We start from the raw sequence: 20,489 nt of genomic DNA, 5'->3' as shown, positions 1-20,489 counted from the left end.
ATGATGATGACAACACTGACACTGTGCAGGGTGAGGTTGAGCCCTGATCTCACTCACTGAGACGGTAAAACGATCGAATTTCCATCTCAGATCCTTGCTGGAAGTAGTTGACATGTAATAATGGAATGATTGTATTTTTTCTGCTGTGGTTATATTTTGATATGTATTGTGCATGTTTTCTCTGTCAGGAACGGCACAGTTGATTCCCCTCTTGTGAAGTATTATTGTTGAGTTTATTGTTAGATGTGTGTGGGCCTTGCGTGGTGTGATGGAGCCTGATGTGTTTCACGCTGATTCATACTGATATGATTATCTTCCTTCCTCTCTGGAAGAAATCCAAGTATGTGTCTGTGTGACGCCCCAAGTGTGTGTGTGTGTGTGTGTGTGTGTGTGTGTGTGTGTGTGTGTGTGTGTGTTTGTGCATGGTTGGCATTTATATAGTGCGTGTATGTGTGTGTGTGTGTGTGTGTGTGTGTGTGTGTGTGTGTGTGTATTTTTTAAGGCTCTTAAACAGTTTTTCATTATAATGGAGAAATGCAATTCACACCTTCAGTGTGAAGATTGACTAATTATTTGAGCTTCTTTGAAATGTATAGTCTCACTGTGTGTCGTTTGCCATTTTAGTCACAGCTGGCAGCTGTGTGTGGTTTAATGTGGAGAAACCCAAACTGAGGGGAGCGTATCCACTCACGCCACGTTCACCTTCTCTCTCCTCCCTCACGACGCACAAGGCTCCTGTCCCCGACCTGGGTCTTCTATGAGAACGCATAGACTCAATTTCCCCTGATGTACTTCAAAGACAGATCGCATGACCTACAGTCAAAATTGTGCAGAGACTTTCACCAATGATGCAAAAATTATAAACAAAATATTTTAACCTAAAAAAACAACTGCAATCCAAACTTGATCATAGCATCATAATCTAAAAGATGAGCATCTTATTTTCAGGATCACAATAAATATATAAGATTTTATTAAACGTTCTTTTTTTTAAATCATAACTCAACAGTTAATAATTCTGGCTTTAGTAACTCAGTGACTCTAAAAGAATACAGAATTATCATGTATTGGATATGACCTGGGAACGGAAGTTGACAGTGTTCTGTAAACCTCTGGTCAGTGCTGTGGTCTTTAAAGGGATGGTGACTGTTACCTGTATTTATTTAAATCATCCTGTACAGTAGCCCCTACATTCATCCTCATTTATTGTATTAGCTGTCCCTGTGCATTCAGAAGAGCAGCCTTGTGCTGATGGTAGAATACGGACAGGCAGGATACTGTTACATTACATTTTACATTATTGGCATTTGGCAGACGCTCTTCTTCAGAGTGACGTACAGTTGATTAGACTCAGCAGGAGACAATCCTCCCCTGGAGCAATGCAGGGTTAAGGGCCTTGCTCAAGGGCCCAATGGCTTATTGTGGCTACACCGGGATTAGAACCACCGACCTTGGGTGTCCCAGTCCTTTACCTTAACCACCCCCACTGTAAACATATTATAAACAGGAAATGCTCTTACCATATGTATGATCACTCCTTGTGGCTTGTTTAGAAATATGTGTGTGTGACCTCATCAAAGTTGCCTTTGTTATTATTATTATTATTATTATTATTATTATTATTATTATTATTATTATTATTATTATTATTTCCTCTAAATGAAGTGCAGAACACCCTTGTGTGGGGCTTGTGATATTTCTCACAGTTCTGTTGGAGTGGGGTGTCAGCAGGTGGAGGTGAGTGTCAGGCTGTTTTTTGGAGCAGAGTGTGGAGTGTAAACCGGGAACAGTCCATCACGTTGTGACATTGTGGTCGTGTGGTCTTACTGAACTCTGCAGGGCTCCAGTGTGAGGGAACCCTCTTATTAATGAGTGTGAGAGAGAGGAGACAGAGAAAGAGAGAGAGGAGACCGAGAAAGAGAGAGGAGAGAGGGGGAGAGGAGAGGAGGAGTGGGGAGAGGACCCCTGTGATGTTATTAGACAGCGCCTCGAGGATACAGCTCTGTCTGACTCTGCCCCTTAAAGATCATCACTGCTCTCTGGCACCCAGGCACAGTTTGTGTTTTCTCCCAAATGCCATAAGGTCTGGCCTTTAAGACTGAGTGTGTGTGTGTATGTGTGTGTGTGTGTGTATATATGTGTGGGAGGGGGGGTTAGTTCAGATATCCTTCTGGTAACTTAGAGGAAGGTGGAGTAAAATAACAGTTTGAAACACTTACACTTTCAGAGACTCTATCTTCTCTCTGTCACACATACACCCTCTCTCTCTCTATCTGTTCTCTCTCTGTTCTCTCGCTCTCTCTCTGTCTCTCTCTCTCACAGTAGGGGCTCCTCGGGCTTCTGGGAGATAAATGAAACCCAGAGTTTGGAGGGATTCTGGGACGTGATGAGCGTTTATTTGCGCTCTACTGCAGTTTTCACAGCCGAATGAAATGTGGCCAGTCTTCCTCCTCTTCCTCCTCCTCTTCCTCTTCCTCCTTCTCCTCAGTTCAGCCCATCCTCTTCCTCTTCTCTGCTCAGCAATCATGTGACTCCAGTGTAGCGCCTCCTTGTCGAGTCACATGACCGTGGTTGTTTTCACAGTCGAGTCACATGACCGTTCACATATACGTGGAAACTCACACATTGACATACTGATTGGAGTGCTTTTTTAACTGTACATTAAATATAGTTTTTTTTAAATACGCATTATGTATACATGAGTACAGGAGAGCACAGTGTGGCCTTGTTGGCAGACACCACTGGGAATCCTTCTCTAAAAGATCTTTGGCGCCATCCGGTGGCTCCCCTGTCTCACTGCAGTGTGGATCTGGCCCCTGCAGGTTTGCTCAGTGCAGACTTTAATACAGTCCTGCTGTTACAGTGGCTGTAGGGGGCGCTGTTTGACAGTCCCGCTGTTACAGTGGCTGTAGGGGGCGCTGTTTGACAGTCCTGCTGTTACAGTGGCTGTAGGGGGCGCTGTTTGACAGTCCCGCTGTTACAGTGGCTGTAGGGGGCGCTGTTTGACAGTCCTGCTGTTACAGTGGCTGTAGGGGGCGCTGTTTGACAGTCCCGCTGTTACAGTGGCTGTAGGGGGCGCTGTTTGACAGTCCTGCTGTTACAGTGGCTGTAGGGGGCGCTGTTTGACTGTCCCGCTGTTACAGTGGCTGTAGGGGGCGCTGTTTGACAGTGGCTGCTTTTACAATCATTCAGTCAACCATTTCAGCAGCTTACAACACCAGCTATTTATTTAATATGTTTCCTGTTAGTGTAAATTAAATGATGCAGTAAATGATTTATCTGTTAGAGCATACTGCTCTTTTTCAGCTGAACACAAATGCAGAACACTCTAATATTTCTATCAAGGTCATATAACCATTATCATTTTTTTTAATTCCCCAAAATTAAAAAAAACATTTGATCACAATTAGTTTTATTCCTCAGTTAATTAGCCGTAATTAGTGCCACGCATTTTGGCCTTTCTTTGAGATCTTGTTTCCAGTGTCCTGCTTTTTTTAAATGTTTTATTATTGTTTTACTGTTATAAAACTACTAGTTATTTATTTTATTTACACTGTTCTGTGGACAACGTAACATGAATACAAGCAACTATTATTATTATTATTATTATTATTATTACAGTACATTACATTACATTACATTACATGGCATTTAGCAGACGCTCTTATCCAGAGCGACGTACAACGAAGTGCAAATCAATCACAAGTACAAGTGCGAAGAGGACCTGAGAGGACAGTACAGTCCTAATGTAAACATACAGATAATCAAAACCCTTGAAGAATACATCAACTTCCAAACTAGCATACCACAGTTGGCAGCTAGAATACCCTGAGTACCACAATACAACAGACAATAAAAACAATACCTATACAAGTAACGATATCTATACATAAGTGCCATTACGGTCTAAGGCTAATCACAGTGATTGTGAGTTGGGGAGGGAAAGGTGTAGCCTGAAGAGATGGGTCTTCAGTCTGCGCTTGAAGGAGGTCAGAGACTCTGCCGTTCTGACCTCCACCGGGAGGTCATTCCACCACCGTGGGACCAGGACAGACAGCAGTCGTGAGCGTGAAGTGCAGGTGTGGGGAGGGGGAGGCGCCAGACGGCACGAAGTGGCAGAACGAAGGGGTCTTGTTGGTGTATAGGTCTTTAAATTTGATGCGAGCCATAACAGGCAGGCAGTGGAGGTTGCTGAGCAGGGGGGTGACATGTGAATGTCGGAACATTGAATAGCAGACGTGCTGCAGCATTCTGGATCAGTTGTAGGGGTCTGATGGCAGATGCTGGAAGGCCAGCCAGCAGAGAATTGCAATAGCCCAGGCGGGACAGGACCAATTATTATTACTGTTGTTATTATTATTATTCTTTTTCATGACAGTTTTAGTGTAAAGCTATGCATGGCAGTGCTGTGGGCTCCATACTGGGAGGATCACACAGGTCTCCATCTCTGACAGGTGGTATGACAGCTCTATTTAAAAAAAGAAGGGAATTCTAATAAATAAAATCTTTATTTGCGTTCAGATTTTAATTGTGCCATGGCAAAGGCCTGTGATCTGTCCCAGGCCAGAAGGGGGCGCTGTTTGACAGTGCTGCAGTAATATAAGTGTTCATCAGGGTCTGTGAACAGCACATAGTGTGTTCGGTCATGAATAGACTCATATGTAACCTCTGAACAGCTGTGAGAAGTTCACCCAGCATGCAGTGTGGTAGTCTGGCAGTGAGAGAAGGAGTGAGTCGATCAAACACGCGTGTGTGCGTCTCTGCGTGCAATTTCAACCCCGTTCTTTAACACACTGTTTGTCTTTTGCTGTCCTTTCCCAGATTATTAATCAGAAGTACAGTCGCTTCTCCTGGGTGGCGGAGCTGATCCAGACCTTCATCGCCATCAGCCTAACAGTCTCTTTTCTGGTGATGGGATCTGCCATGAAGCACACAAGTATGTCCCCTATACACCCCTATACATCCCCTATGCCTCTACTATGTGTCCTCTATGCTGCCCCTATATATGCCCTATACATCTCCTATACCGTCCCTATCCTTTTCCTATGTATCCCCTATACCTCTCCTATACATCCCCTATACCTCTCCTGTGTATCCCCTATATGTCCCCTATGTGTCCCCTATATACTCCCTATTCATCCCCTGTACGTCCTGCATATGCTTGGCCTGCAGTTGGTTCATTTCCGTTTTCTGCATTAAAATCCTGCCTGAGCCCCTCCCTGCCTGCAGTCCCTCTCTAACCTGCACACGCTGTGACACCGTTTCCGGCGGGCACGGGAAAGGGAGCTGGGATGTTCTTTGCCTCAGGGGCCCTGGTGGAGTGTGGAGAAAATCACCTCTCCATATTCATGTAAAATAAATGTAAAAACTAAAAATATGCATTTCCAACATCTGTACCCTTACAGACATCAGCATGTCTAACCAGCTGACATCACGGCACCCCACCTCCTCTCCTCCCCCCCCCTCCTCTCCCTCCTCTCCTTCCCCCCCCTCCTCTCCCTCCTCTCCCTCCTCTCCCCCAACGTCCCCCCCTCACCTCCTCATCACTGTCCCGGCAGAATGCTCACAGCCTTCATGGAGGCCCCACTCACTCCCCAGCTGAATACCGAGACTCTGCGCCCTGTCCAGTTTCTCTATTTCCTGTTTATAAAACTCTCTCATTTCCTGTCACGAAAAAAAAATCATCTTGACCTCTTCCAGGCTAGCTTTGGGTCTCTTCACTGAGATTTAATTCTCTATCCCTGGATGGTCCTTCAGGGTTTCCTGGGGTGGGAGTTTGTCTCACACCCTGGACCTTCCTACAGGTGTCCCCCAAGGCTCTGTACTTGGCCCGCTCCGGTTTTCCGTTTTCTATGTAATCTCTTGGATCGATGTCATCACTGTAATCTCCTCCAGTGATTTCTCATAATGATGGTGCTCTGATTGTTCTGAAGCTCAGGTGTCTCTGCACCCATCCATCCCCACCTCTCCCCTGATGTACAGCTCACATCAGGACACTTTGGCCCTGGCCTACAGGGCAGCAAATGGAGCAGCTCCACTTTACCTCCGGCCAATCTGTAAACCCAACACCCGGGTCAGATCTGTCTGTTCCACAATCTCCTGGTGGTCACCCGTCTCCTCCCTGTATGGCTGCTTCTCCCAGTCATGATGCCTGTCTGTACTGCCCCCTGGTGGTGGAGTAAAGAATATAGTGTTAATTCTGCCCCAAACTGAAGACCCACCTCTTTAAACATCAGACTGCATCCATACCCTCACATTTTTATGTTTTTATGTTTATCTTCTGATATCTTGTTAGGTCGTCTGTAGTGTGTAGTTTGTTCTTGGTTCTTGGTTCTAGGTTCTTGGTTCTTGGTTCTTGGTTCTTGGTTCTAGGTTCTTGGTTCTTGGTTAGCAGAGTTAACCTGCGCTGGCACTTCACTCTCTGGTCTGGGATGGTCTGTGACTCAGGTCTGTCCCTCCCGCTCATGTTAATCAGATGAATGCTTTTCAGCTCCAGGGCTGGGGGCCCCAGCAGTATCCTGTACCCTGCGGCTCTCCAGGACCAGGGGAGGGGAGTGTGTCTGTGTTGGATGCTCAGTGATGAGGTGTATTTCTGGTTGCAGTTGATGGGTTGGTGGCCACTCATTGGGATATGGATGCAGAAGGCACTTCCAGGAGCTGGGAGAAGAGTCTTCCTCACTTCCTCCAGGGCTGCAACACAAGAAGGTGTGATAAAACACATTTACTCACATTCCTACAGACACAGTGGGGCTTCATAAAACACATTTACTCACATTCCTACAGACACAGTGGGGCTTCATAAAACACATTTACTCACATTCCTACAGACACAGTGGGGCTTCATAAAACACATTTACTCACATTCCTACAGACACAGTGGGGCTTCATAAAACACATTTACTCACATTCCTACAGACACAGTGGGGCTTCATAAAACACATTTACTCACATTCCTACAGACACAGTGGGGCTTCATAAAACACATTTACTCACATTCTTACAGACACAGTGGGGCTTCATAAACCACATGGGTGGAGGAACCCTGCCCTGTCAATCACAGATTTCTGTGTAATAAATACCAGTTTTTCTTTTTATTTATTTTTATGTTTTGCTTTGCACAATGAAAACAGTGTTTTGGCAGAATCTTGCATTGGCAGTGTATACTAGCTCTGATTTTTCCAATTTGTCAGGTTGAGACATTTAGTACTTTTAGTAGAAAATTCTCCTCTTTGTTTGTATATTTTGAAACATTTAATATATTGAAGCACTTTAAATATGCATGAGCTATCAATGACATTGGTGTTAAATGTACTATAATAATTATTTATTCCCCTTTCTAGATTAGCGAATGGATTTATGTCTCTTCTGGCATTTGGGCTCATTTTCCTAGTCGCAGTCTGTGATCCAAAGGCAGGTACTTCATCTGTCTTCATGAGAATGCCAGGCCAGTGCTCCGGCCATTATTAGAAACTGGATGAAATATTTTAAAGGGGGATGTGAGCGCTGTATAGTGGCCAGGCTGGTGGGAGCTTCATTAACTATCCATGGGTTGTTTGTAAAATGTTCAGCCGTGTGTGTGTGTGTGTGTGTGTGTGTGTGTGTGTCACGATTATTATATTACTGTAAATTTGTAAAAAGGATTTCAGTCAATCCAGTTGAAATTAAATATCAAGGAACTGAAATTAATAATCAGTGACATGTTGGTAATGGTGTTTGTGATTGCAGGGGTTTGTGGTGATGCTGGGTAAGGTAATGGTGTTTGTGATTGCAGGGGTTTGTGTTGATGCTTGATAGGGTAATGGTGTTTGTGATTGCAGGGGTTTGTGTTGATGCTTGATAGGGTAATGGTGTTTGTGATTGCAGGGGTTTGTGTTGATGCCTGATAGGGTAATGGTGTTTGCGATTGCAGGGGTTTGTGTTGATGCTTGATAGGGTAATGGTGTTTGTGATTGCAGGGGTTTGTGGTGATGCTTGATAGGGTAATGGTGTTTGTGATTGCAGGGGTTTGTGTTGATGCTTGATAGGGTAATGGTGTTTGTGATTGCAGGGGTTTGTGTTGATGCCTGATAGGGTAATGGTGTTTGTGATTGCAGGGGTTTGTGTTGATGCCTGATAGGGTAATGGTGTTTGTGATTGCAGGGGTTTGTGTTGATGCTTGATAGGGTAATGGTGTTTGTGATTGCAGGGGTTTGTGGTGATGCTTGATAGGGTAATGGTGTTTGTGATTGCAGGGGTTTGTGTTGAGGCCTGATAGGGTAATGGTGTTTGTGATTGCAGGGGTTTGTGTTGATGCCTGATAGGGTAATGGTGTTTGTGATTGCAGGGGTTTGTGTTGATGCTTGATAGGGTAATGGTGTTTGTGATTGCAGGGGTTTGTGGTGATGCTTGATAGGGTAATGGTGTTTGTGATTGCAGGGGTTTGTGTTGATGCCTGATAGGGTAATGGTGTTTGTGATTGCAGGGGTTTGTGTTGATACTTGATAGGGTAATGGTGTTTGTGATTGCAGGGGTTTGTGTTGATGCTGGGTAAGGTAATGGTGTTTGTGATTGCTGGGGTTTGTGTTGATGCCTGATAGGGTAATGGTGTTTGTGATTGCAGGGGTTTGTGGTGATGCTGGATAAGGTGGTATCCTTCTCCCTCAACACTGAGGTGGGCCTCTTCATCTCCCTCATGCTCCGGACATCCAGGTCTGATGCATTCAAGTGAGTGCTCTTTTACAATACAGGAAATGTATCGCCCATAACAGTACAATCCATTGCTATTACAATAGTATTAAAATAGTATAATAATATGAAAAATAATAGTAACATCATAAAGTAAAGAGGAGAAAGGAATAAAGAAACAAGAATTTATTTTCATAAAATTTTTGTTAATTTAAGAAAAGTAAACAATTTATGAATGTAGTTTGGACCTCCGAGGATGTCCAAAAATGTAAAACACATAAATAAAAATTAACCCCCCCCCCACCACCCACTGAAACCTGGGTTAAATATGTCAGTGTTTTGGATTCAAATACTTTTCCACACTTGCTAGATAAGGTACAATTCACATAAAGTATCAGCTGTCAATATAATGAACATGGCGACTCGTCGTGGCTGAGATTAGCTTCAGTAAACGTGTTTTCTAGTGATAATTGTTGTTGTTGTTGTTGTTGCAGACACCTCTCTGTGCCTTTGCCCGTCAGTGAGAGAATGTTCTGGCTGCACAGGATCCTGCCTGTGTACTTCCTGTTCGCCGTGGGATATGACGTGTTCAGCAGTCTAACGGAGGTGGCAGAGAGCTGGATCCAAACACAGTCTCCGCTCACCAACACCACCCTGTACCAAACACAGTTCCAGATTACCAACACCTCCCTTCACTAAACACAGTCCCAGATTACCAACACCTCCCTGTACCAAACACAGTCCCAGATTACCAACACCTCCCTGTACCAAACACAGTCCCAGATTACCAACACCTCCCTGTACCAAACACAGTCCCAGATTACCAACACCTCCCTGTACCAAACACAGTCCCAGATTACCAACACCTCCCTGTTACCCCCCCCCCCATACAGTATACACATGATCTCATACAGGCTGTATACAGTATACACATGATCTCATACGGGCTGTATACAGTATACACATGATCTCATACAGGCTGTATACAGTATACACATGATCTCATACAGGCTGTATACAGTATACACATGATCTCATACGGGCTGTATACAGTATACACATGATCTCATACAGGCTGTATACAGTATACACATGATCTCATACGGGCTGTATACAGTATACACATGATCTCATGCGGGCTGTATACAGTATACACATGATCTCATACAGGCTTTATACAGTATACACATGATCTCATACAGGCTGTATACAGTATACACATGATCTCATGCGGGCTGTATACAGTATACACATGATCTCATACAGGCTGTATACAGTATACACATGATCTCCTACAGGCTGTATACAGTATACACATGATCTCATACGGGCTGTATACAGTATACACATGATCTCATACGGGCTGTATACAGTATACACATGATCTCATGCGGGCTGTATACAGTATACACATGATCTCATACGGGCTGTATACAGTATACACATGATCTCATACAGGCTGTATACAGTATACACATGATCTCATACAGGCTGTATACAGTATACACATGATCTCATACGGGCTGTATACAGTATACACATGATCTCATACGGGCTGTATACAGTATACACATGATCTCATACGGGCTGTATACAGTATACACATGATCTCATACGGGCTGTATACAGTATACACATGATCTCATACGGGCTGTATACAGTATACACATGATCTCATACGGGCTGTATACAGTATACACATGATCTCATACGGGCTGTATACAGTATACACATGATCTCATACGGGCTGTATACAGTATACACATGATCTCATACAGGCTGTATACAGTATACACATGATCTCATACAGGCTGTATACAGTATACACATGATCTCATACGGGCTGTATACAGTATACACATGATCTCATGCGGGCTGTATACAGTATACACATGATCTCATACAGGCTGTATACAGTATACACATGATCTCATACGGGCTGTATACAGTATACACATGATCTCATACGGGCTGTATACAGTATACACATGATCTCATACAGGCTGTATACAGTATACACATGATCTCATACAGGCTGTATACAGTATACACCCCCCCCCTTCTGACTGGACCACACTGTGGGCTGAGCCATCCCAGATCACACACCCCCTCTCTGTACAGCATGAGAACTTAATTTAAGCCCCTCCCTTCTCTAAATGTAATTTAGTAATTGAGGCATGAGAATGGACTCCCAGAACGGCTATAATTCCCACAATGCACCTGTTCAGGCTGGGGATCTGGAAAACGTTTTTTTTTTTTTAAGTGAAAAAATGAGTAATTAATTTGAACCGTTTTTATTTCCTACTTTGCATAAGGGCTAGAACAGGAACCGGCAGGATGTGGGGTCCAAGCCCCCAGCCTGAATGGGAGAATGTTTTAATGAGCAGTATTCCTTATGAACGTAATTTGTTTGAATACATCCCAATTATGACGAAATACTCATAATTAACTGGACAGAACCATGGACAGAATAATTATGTATTCACCGATACACTGATATTTTTGGTATTATACAGAATAAAGATTTGAATGTGAATTCCTCTCTTTTGGTGTAGGTATTTTTGTGTGTTGAATAGTCAGTGTGTGTGTGTGTGTGTGTGTGTGTGTGTGCATGTGCGTGCGTGTGTGCGTGACGGTTAGTGCTAGAAATATGATTCTGGGTCAGGGTTGTGGTCAGATATATGGTAAGTGTTGAGACGAAAAATATATATAGAAATTGGGACAAAAGACCATAAACTTATACCTCTTAGATGCTCAGTTTCAATCCTGTTCCCTAACCATAATCCTAAATGTGGGTTTAGGATTAGCTGTTAGCAGGGTTTAGGGTTCTCGGTTCGCAGGGCTTGGGGTTAGGGCTAAGGAGGGGTTAGGGTTAGCTGTTAGCAGGGCTTTGGTTTAGCAGGGTTTAGGGTTCTCGGTTAGCAGGGGTTAGGGTTAGCGGTTAGCAGGGTATGGGATTAGGGTTAGCTGTTAGCAAGGGTTAGGGGTTAGCAGGGATTAGGGTTAGCTGTTAGCAAGGGTTAGGGGTTAGCAGGGATTAGGGTTAGCTGTTAGCAGGGTTTAGGGTTCTCGGTTCGCAGGGCTTAGGGTTAGGGCTAAGGAGGGGTTAGGGTTAGCTGTTAGCAGGGCTTTGGTTTAGCAGGGTTTAGAGTTCTCAGTTAGCAGGGGTTAGGGTTAGCGGTTAGCAGGGTATGGGATTAGGGTTAGCTGTTAGCAAGGGTTAGGGGTTAGCAGGGATTAGGGTTAGCTGTTAGCAAGGGTTAAGGGTTAGCAGGGATTAGGGTTAGCTGTTAGCAAGGGTTAGTGTTAGGGGTTAGCAGGGATTAGGGTTAGCTGTTAGCAAGGGTGAGAGTTCACTTGAGTTTGATCAATTTTTTTTCACTTCTGAGATGCTCAGTGAATTTCCTAACTGTATTCTCTGCCATATGTATGACAACACATACCCAGTGGAATTGAAAAATGTAGGATCTTTAAACATAACTATTGCATTGACCCTAATGCTAGGTCTGGAACATAACCCAAATACTTCCAACACTAACCCTTCCAAAAGGGTTCAAGTCATCAGTCATGAAAACACACAATAATATCAAAATATATTTTATTGTGGGCTTTTTTTTTTTCATATCGGATTCAAATTGCAATAGTTCAATACACTGCAACAGAAAACAGAGAGTGGTCTGGTGCCTGGGCACTGAGGGGAGCTGCACACCTTCTGCACACCTGCTGCACAGGTCTCTGGGGTACAGGAGTTTGGGGTACAGGTCTCTGGGGTACAGGAGTTTGGGGTACAGGTCTCTGGGGTACAGGAGTTTGGGGTACAGGTCTCTGGGGTACAGGAGTTTGGGGTACAGGACTCTGGGGTACAGGTCTCTGGGGTACAGGAGTTTGGGGTACAGGACTCTAGGGTACAGGTCTCTGGGGTACAGGAGTTTGGGGTACAGGTCTCTGGGGTACAGGTCTCTGGGGTACAGGAGTTTGGGGTACAGGAGTTTGGGGTACAGGACTCTGGGGTACAGGAGTTTGGGGTACAGGAGTTTGGGGTACAGGTCTCTGGGGTACAGGAGTTTGGGGTACAGGAGTTTGGGGTACAGGACTCTGGGGTACAGGAGTTTGGGGTACAGGTCTCTGGGGTACAGGAGTTTGGGGTACAGGTCTCTGGGGTACAGGTCTCTGGGGTACAGGAGTTTGGGGTACAGGAGTTTGGGGTACAGGAGTTTGGGGTACAGGTCTCTGGGGTACAGGAGTTTGGGGTACAGGACTCTGGGGTACAGGCCTCTGGGGTACAGGAGTTTGGGGTACAGGTCTCTGGGGTACAGGCCTCTGGGGTACAGGTCTCTGGGGTACAGGAGTTTGGGGTACAGGAGTTTGGGGTACAGGACTCTAGGGTACAGGAGTTTGGGGTACAGGTCTCTGGGGTACAGGAGTTTGGGGTACAGGACTCTAGGGTACAGGACTCTGGGGTACAGGTCTCTGGGGTACAGGAGTTTGGGGTACAGGTCTCTGGGGTACAGGAGTTTGGGGTACAGGAGTTTGGGGTACAGGACTCTGGGGTACAGGCCTCTGGGGTACAGGTCTCTGGGGTACAGGAGTTTGGGGTACAGGAGTTTGGGGTACAGGTCTCTGGGGTACAGGAGTTTGGGGTACAGGACTCTGGGGTACAGGAGTTTGGGGTACAGGTCTCTGGGGTACAGGACTCTGGGGTACAGGAGTTTGGGGTACAGGACTCTAGGGTACAGGAGTTTGGGGTACAGGTCTCTGGGGTACAGGAGTTTGGGGTACAGGTCTCTGGGGTACAGGAGTTTGGGGTACAGGTCTCTCGGGTACAGGAGTTTGGGGTACAGGAGTTTGGGGTACAGGTCTCTGGGGTACAGGAGTTTGGGGTACAGGTCTCTGGGGTACAGGAGTTTGGGGTACAGGTCTCTGGGGTACAGGAGTTTGGGGTACAGGTCTCTGGGGTACAGGAGTTTGGGGTACAGGACTCTGGGGTACAGGACTCTGGGGTACAGGACTCTGGGGTACAGGAGTTTGGGGTACAGGAGTTTGGGGTACAGGACTCTAGGGTACAGGAGTTTGGGGTACAGGTCTCTGGGGTACAGGAGTTTGGGGTACAGGTCTCTGGGGTACAGGAGTTTGGGGTACAGGTCTCTCGGGTACAGGAGTTTGGGGTACAGGTCTCTGGGGTACAGGACTCTGGGGTACAGGACTCTGGGGTACAGGAGTTTGGGGTACAGGACTCTGGGGTACAGGTCTCTGGGGTACAGGTCTCTCGGGTACAGGCCTCTGGGGTACAGGAGTTTGGGGTACAGGAGTTTGGGGTACAGGTCTCTGGGGTACAGGACTCTGGGGTACAGGAGTTTGGGGTACAAGAGTTTGGGGTACAGGAGTTTGGGGTACAGGTCTCTGGGGTACAGGAGTTTGGGGTACAGGAGTTTGGGGTACAGGTCTCTGGGGTACAGGAGTTTGGGGTACAGGACTCTGGGGTACAGGAGTTTGGGGTACAGGAGTTTGGGGTACAGGTCTCTGGGGTACAGGAGTTTGGGGTACAGGTCTCGGACAAGATTGACTCCTTTTACCTGAACAGCTCCAGAGAAGTATGGTTATAAAAGTATAGCAGCTGGACCAGAGTTAGGGTAAAATGGAAAGAGGGCCTGCAGAATTGGAACTGTACATTTGATTTAAAAACATAAAATATCATTTCCATTGTCAGACTGCATAATAATAATAATAATAATAATATTAATAATAAAGGGTCCAGGTGGTATCTACTGACAGTAGACAAAGTTTATATAACATTCAAAAGCTCTAGTGGTATAAACCTTTAAAGATAACGAAATGAAGTGACCCTACACATCGAAGAGCCAATGTGACAGCAGGATGTTTGACGGACAGGCACACCCAGCTCCTCCTCCTTCCTCTTCTCTCGCCGTGTATGACCAATCGGAGCACAGCAGGGGCGGGGCCAAGTCGCTGTGTCAGGAGGATGTTAGCCAATGGCAGGACGCTGATGTTGCAGGGAGATGACCGAAAGAACACGCTGAAGCTGTGACCATCTCAGGGCACTTTGTACAGAAAACCTCAGAATGATTAGCTGCTGAATGAGCGAGTATTTGAGCACATAACTGACCGCTCACTGCAGACAGGAGCACCACGGACAATCATTTCCTGTGAAACAAATATTTATACAGTTACTCTCATTTACCCAGATTCCTCTCCCTGCTGTACACTGGGACAAACACCCCACTGCATGAAGTCTGAAGTGCTGTCAGAGCCTAACCCAACACCTTAGCCCTCAGCACAAACCAACACCCTAACCCTCAGCACAAACCTGATTTTACCTGATTGCACAGGTCTGTCCAGGACCAGGGCAGCAGAAGCAGATTTGAGCAGCACATTATCACTCAGTAACAGTGCGTTCTGTAACACGCCGTTCAGTAACACGGCGTTCTTTAACACGGCGTTCTGTAACACTGCGTTTCAGTAACACTGCGTTCAGTAACACAGCATTCAGTAACACTGCGTTTCAGTAACACTGCGTTCAGTAACACGCCGTTCAGTAACACTGCGTTCAGTAACACGGCGTTCTTTAACACGGCGTTCTGTAACACTGCGTTTCAGTAACACTGCGTTCAGTAACACAGCATTCAGTAACACTGCGTTTCAGTAACACTGCGTTCAGTAACACGCCGTTCAGTAACACTGCGTTCAGTAACACTGCATTCAGTAACACTGCGTTTCAGTAACACTGCGTTCAGTAACACTGCGTTCAGTAACACTGCGTTTCAGTAACACTGCATTCAGTAACACTGCGCTTCAGTAACACTGCGTTCAGTAACACTGCATTCAGTAACACTGCGTTCAGTAACACGGCCTTCAGTAACACGGCCTTCAGTAACACTGCGTTCAGTAACACGCCGTTCAGTAACACTGCGTTCAGTAACACTTTGCCCCATCAATAACGCAAAATCCAGCCATAATTATGGATTTAAAGCATAACAAAATATTTCCATGCACATCTTATTTTTGTATGTCTGCAAACTTTTAACATTTTCAGTCCTAAGCCATATGGCACCTTAATCCGTTTCAACCAATCAAAAGCACGATTGCCCTGAGCCCCTATCAAAACCCTGTTTTCCCAAACGAAGCTGAAGGCCCTGGGATCTGGGCAGAGCAACTCGTCCTGGTCTTGGCACTGAAAGGGTTAAACTAGACAGAGAAAAAATAATGGAAAATAACTGAAGTTATTAGGTGAAACGAAGGAAAAATGTTAATGTTAACATTTCATGTCATTCTCGTGAGCATTTCCTGTGTGTGTGTGGGGGGGGGGGGGGGGTTACCGCGGGAACGACGTTCTGCTGCAGGACGAGAGAGCCATCTCATCCACACGCACAAACTCTACCAACAAAGATAAACCTTTTTTTTTTTCTTTTTTCTTTTTTTTTTTTTTATTGAGACTGGTTTTGAAGAACAAAACAGAAAATATATTTCCAAAATGGTACATAATGTTGGGTCCACTTTCTCTCCCCGTCTTTCTCCATCGTCCCTGGTGCGGCCGGAGCCTACGGCTGAGGGGGCGTGCCCTTGTCCTTGAGAGGCCCTGATTGGCTGCAGTGGCCGTTTGGGGCGGGGACAGTCATTTTGGCTATGTACACATTCATAGTCGGTCCATGGCTTCAACACGCAGGGCTATTTCCGCAGGTCCAACACACACACCTGCAACAGCACAGAGAGGGCGCCTGTTACCCACACAGTACTACAACCATGATAACAATTTTACAGCATTCACATTAATCTCACACATTCATAATCTGGCAGTATATAGGTTAATCTGATACAGCAATCTGACAGTATTAGGCTAATCTTATACAGCAGTAATCTGGCAGTATTAATCTGATACAGCAGTAATCTGAAAGTATGAATCTGATACAGGAGTAATCTGACAGTATTAATATCATACAGCAGTAATCTCATACAGCAGTAATCTGGCAATAATAATATGATAGGGCAGTAATCTAGCAGTATTAATCTGATACAGCAGTAATCTGGCAGTATTAATCTGATACAGCAGTAATCTGGCAGTATTAATCTGATAGAGCAGTAATCTGACAGTATTAATCTGATACAGCAGTAATCTGGCAGTATTAATCTGATACAGCAGTAATCTGATACAGCAGTAATCTGGCAGTATTAATCTGATAGAGCAGTAATCTGACAGTATTAATCTGATAGAGCAGTAATCTGATACAGCAGTAATCTGGCAGTATTAATCTGATACAGCAGTAATCTGGCAGTATTAATCTGATAGAGCAGTAATCTGGCAGTATTAATCTGATACAGCAGTAATCTGATACAGCAGTAATCTGGCAGTATTAATCTGATACAGCAGTAATCTGGCAGTATTAATCTGATACAGCAGTAATCTGGCAGTATTAATCTGATACAGCAGTAATCTGATACAGCAGTAATCTGGCAGTATTAATCTGATACAGCAGTAATCTGATACAGCAGTAATCTGGCAGTATTAATTTGATACAGCAGTAATCTGGCAGTATTAATCTGATACAGCAGTAATCTGGCAGTATTAATCTGATACAGCAGTAATCTGACGGCACTCACAGATCCATCTGATGCGCTCGCTCCCACTTTATCTCCCGCTGCGTTCCAGCAAACTTCAAAGATTCCGCCCGTGCCTCTGTAGCTGTGGACTAGAGCCCCCGTCTGGAGGAGAGAACAGGACCGGCATGAGATCACCACAGACCTACACACTCACAGACCGCCATCCACAGACATCTACAGCCATAAATGATTCTTTCACATGATTGGCGGTGTTCCTTGGCCAAACTGGTTGGAGATCTGCATGTGTACCTGTGTGAGTAACAGGTGTGTTGGTCCGTACCTGTGTGTTCCAGATGTGGACGCACTTGTCGAAGGATCCGCTGGCCAGGTACCGGCCGTCAGGGCTGAAGGCCACGCTGTACACGGGCTCCTGGTGCTTGGTGAGAGTGTGGATGCACACGCCCCGATCCACATCCCACAAGCGCACCGTCGAGTCAAACGACGCACTGCAGAGACACGGCCAATCAGAGTCACCGTTACACCAGTCACAGCCAATCACAAACAGCGTTACACCAACCACAGCCAATCACACACAGCATTACACCAATCACAGCCAATCACACACAGCGTTACACCAATCACAGCCAATCACACACAGCGTTACACCAATCACAGCCAATCACACACAGCGTTACACCAGTCACAGCCAATCACACACAGCGTTACACCAATCACAGCCAATCACACACAGCGTTACACCAATCACAGCCAATCACACACAGCGTTACACCAATCACAGCCAATCACACACAGCGTTACACCAATCACAGCCAATCACACACAGCGTTACACCAGTCACAGCCAATCACACACAGCGTTACACCAATCACGGGCAATCACACACAGCGTTACACCAATCACAGCCAATCACACACAGCGTTACACCAGTCACGGCCAAACACACACCATTACACCAATCACAGCCAAACACACACCATTACACCAATCACAGCCAAACACACACCATTACACCAATCACAGCCAAACACACACAGCGTTACACCAATCACAGCCAAACACACACCATTACACCAATCACAGCCAAACACACACCATTACACCAATCACAGCCAAACACACACCGTTACACCAATCACAACCAAACACGCACAGCGTTACACCAATCACGGCCAAACACACACCATTACACCAATCACAGCCAAACACACACCGTTACACCAATCACAGCCAATCACACACAGCGTTACACCAATCACGGCCAAACACACACCATTACACCAATCACAGCCAAACACACACCGTTACACCAATCACAACCAAACACACACAGCGTTACACCAATCACGGCCAAACACATTGAGCAGGTTAGAGCCCTACCTGGGCTGGGTAATGAGGGGTTAGAGCCCTACCTGGGCTGGGTAATGAGGGGGCTGGAGCCCTACCTGGGCTGGGTAATGAGGGGCTGGAGCCCTACCTGGGCTGGGTAATGAGGGGTTAGAGCCCTACCTGGGCTGGGTAATGAGGGGTTGGAGCCCTACCTGGGCTGGGTAATGAGGGGTTAGAGCCCTACCTGGGCTGTGTAATGAGGGGCTGGAGCCCTACCTGGGCTGGGTAATGAGGGGTTGGAGCCCTACCTGGCCAGCAGCAGGCCAGCGCTGGGGTTGCTGGTTCCAGGCCCCGTGGGACTCCACTTGATGGTGTAGATCTCCTTACTGTGCGCTTGCAGGTCGTGGACACAGCTGTCCTGCTTCATACTCCAGATCTGAGGGGAGTACACTCTCATCATTCATCCAGTACTCATTACCCCTCCATGTGTGTGTTCCAGGGGCATTAAAGTGAGTGTGGATGTGATCAGTGTGTGGATGTGATCAGTGTGGATGTGATCAGTGCGGATGTGATCAGTGTGTGGATGTGATCAGTGTGTGGATGTGATCAGTGTGGATGTGATCAGCGTGGATGTGATCAGCGTGGATGTGATCAGTGTGGATGTGATCAGAGTGTGGATGTGATCAGTGCGGATGTGATCAGTGTGTGGATGTGATCAGTGTGTGGATGTGATCAGTGTGTGGATGTGATCAGCGTGGATGTGATCAGCGTGGATGTGACCAGCGTGGATGTGATCAGTGTGGATGTGATCAGTGTGTGGATGTGATCAGCGTGGATGTGATCAGTGTGTGGATGTGATCAGTGTGTGGATGTGATCAGTGTGGATGTGATCAGTGTGGATGTGATCAGTGTGTGGATGTGATCAGTGTGTGGATGTGATCAGTGTGGATGTGATCAGAGTGTCTGAGACCTTCAGCGTCATGTCGTCTGAGCAGGAGGCCAGCAGGTTCCCGGTAGGATCCCACTTGATTGCGTTCACTTCATTCTGCAGGAGGAGAGAGGACAGGGGGGTGAGAGGAGAGGAGGAGAGGAGGAGAGAGGGGGATGAGAGGAGAGGAGATGAGGGGGGAGAGGAGAGGAGATGAGGGGGGAGAGGAGAGGAGAGGAGAGCAGTAGAGGCGTGGGACGGGGCCTGCAGGGGGACACTCACCGTGTGGCCCTGGAAGGTTTTGACGGGCCGGTCCTGCCCCAGTTTACACACGTGGATGCACATGTCTGTGCTGCAGGACGCAAACGTGCTGTTACTCTGCCAGTCCACATCCAGAGCAGGGGCTGCAGAGAACACACGTTACACACACACTCACACACACGTTACACACACACACTCTCACACACACACACTCACACACACACACTCTCACACACACTCACTCACACTCACACACACTCTCACACACACTCTCACACACACTCTCACACACTCACACTCTCACACACACTCACACACACTCACACACACTTACACTCACACACACTCTCCCACACACACACACACACACATTCTCTCACACAGAAACACAAGACACACTCACCTGAGTGAAAGGGGAACTGCTGTTTGGCCTCTCCTGTGTGGGCGTCCCATATGATTGTGGTCTGGAGAAAAACACACAGTCTCATTCCCAGCATGCACTGGGCCTTTCATCATGCCCCTTTAAATAACCCTACGAGTCACTGCCGCACCCAACACCTGAATCCCAACACAGCCCATTCAGCACCCAACACCTGAATCCCAACACAGCCCATTCAGCACCCAACACCTGAATCCCAACACAGCCCATTCAGCACCCAACACCTGAATCCCAACACAGCCCATTCAGCACCCAACACCTGATTCCCAACACAGCCCATTCAGCACCCAACACCTG

At 46.3% G+C, this 20,489-nt stretch overlaps 3 protein-coding genes across 8 annotated transcripts in view; 1 reads left to right on the top strand and 2 right to left on the bottom strand.

The window, feature by feature from the left end:
- The window catches only part of si:ch211-51h4.2 (uncharacterized), a 121,351-nt gene extending 111,801 nt beyond the window's left edge, over window positions 1–9,550 (top strand). Inside the window, exons 14-18 of one of the 2 annotated variants that reach the window (XR_009708642.1) lie at window positions 4,822–4,936; window positions 6,603–6,705; window positions 7,341–7,414; window positions 8,600–8,703; window positions 9,159–9,290. Coding sequence is in view for 1 of the 2 variants with exons in the window: in XM_061240638.1 (XP_061096622.1) it covers window positions 4,822–4,936; window positions 6,603–6,705; window positions 7,341–7,410; window positions 8,600–8,703; window positions 9,159–9,363 (597 nt within the window). In the remaining variant the exon portion in view is untranslated. Of the gene's footprint in view, window positions 1–4,821; window positions 4,937–6,602; window positions 6,706–7,340; window positions 7,415–8,599; window positions 8,704–9,158 lie in introns of both variants that reach the window. The other variant, XM_061240638.1, reaches the window with a different exon arrangement.
- Window positions 9,551–12,309: 2,759 nt separating this feature from the next.
- LOC133125963 (adhesive plaque matrix protein-like) lies at window positions 12,310–16,298 on the bottom strand. The gene is made up of 3 exons (XM_061237724.1): window positions 16,225–16,298; window positions 12,374–14,184; window positions 12,310–12,317 (listed from the first exon to the last, which is right to left on the bottom strand). Exons 1-3 carry the CDS (start codon window positions 16,296–16,298, stop codon window positions 12,310–12,312), a joined length of 1,893 nt encoding a protein of 630 aa, XP_061093708.1.
- The window catches only part of LOC133127570 (F-box-like/WD repeat-containing protein TBL1XR1), a 46,936-nt gene continuing 42,536 nt past the window's right edge, over window positions 16,090–20,489 (bottom strand). For all 5 annotated transcript variants that reach the window (XM_061240551.1, XM_061240547.1, XM_061240548.1 and 2 more), the window contains 7 exons: window positions 20,157–20,217; window positions 19,775–19,896; window positions 19,535–19,609; window positions 18,873–19,000; window positions 17,558–17,723; window positions 17,278–17,379; window positions 16,090–16,374 (listed from right to left, as the gene is read on the bottom strand). In XM_061240551.1, the coding sequence (XP_061096535.1) occupies window positions 16,348–16,374; window positions 17,278–17,379; window positions 17,558–17,723; window positions 18,873–19,000; window positions 19,535–19,609; window positions 19,775–19,896; window positions 20,157–20,217 (681 nt within the window). In that variant the 3' untranslated portion in view covers window positions 16,090–16,347. The remainder of the gene's footprint in view (window positions 16,375–17,277; window positions 17,380–17,557; window positions 17,724–18,872; window positions 19,001–19,534; window positions 19,610–19,774; window positions 19,897–20,156; window positions 20,218–20,489) is intronic.

This window comes from Conger conger, chromosome 4 (assembly GCF_963514075.1).
Source record: "Conger conger chromosome 4, fConCon1.1, whole genome shotgun sequence".
Lineage (NCBI taxonomy): Eukaryota > Metazoa > Chordata > Actinopteri > Anguilliformes > Congridae > Conger > Conger conger.
This window is presented reverse-complemented; position numbering and strand designations above follow the sequence as displayed.

Coding starts and splice junctions, on each gene's coding strand:
- LOC133125963 (XM_061237724.1), bottom strand. CDS start 16,298: ATGACTGTCCCCGCCCCAAACGGCCACTGCAGCCAATCAGGGCCTCTC. Junction 14,185..16,224: donor AAGGGCACGCCCCCTCAGCC/GTAGGCTCCGGC, acceptor CCTGTACCCCAG/AGACCTGTACCCCAAACTCC.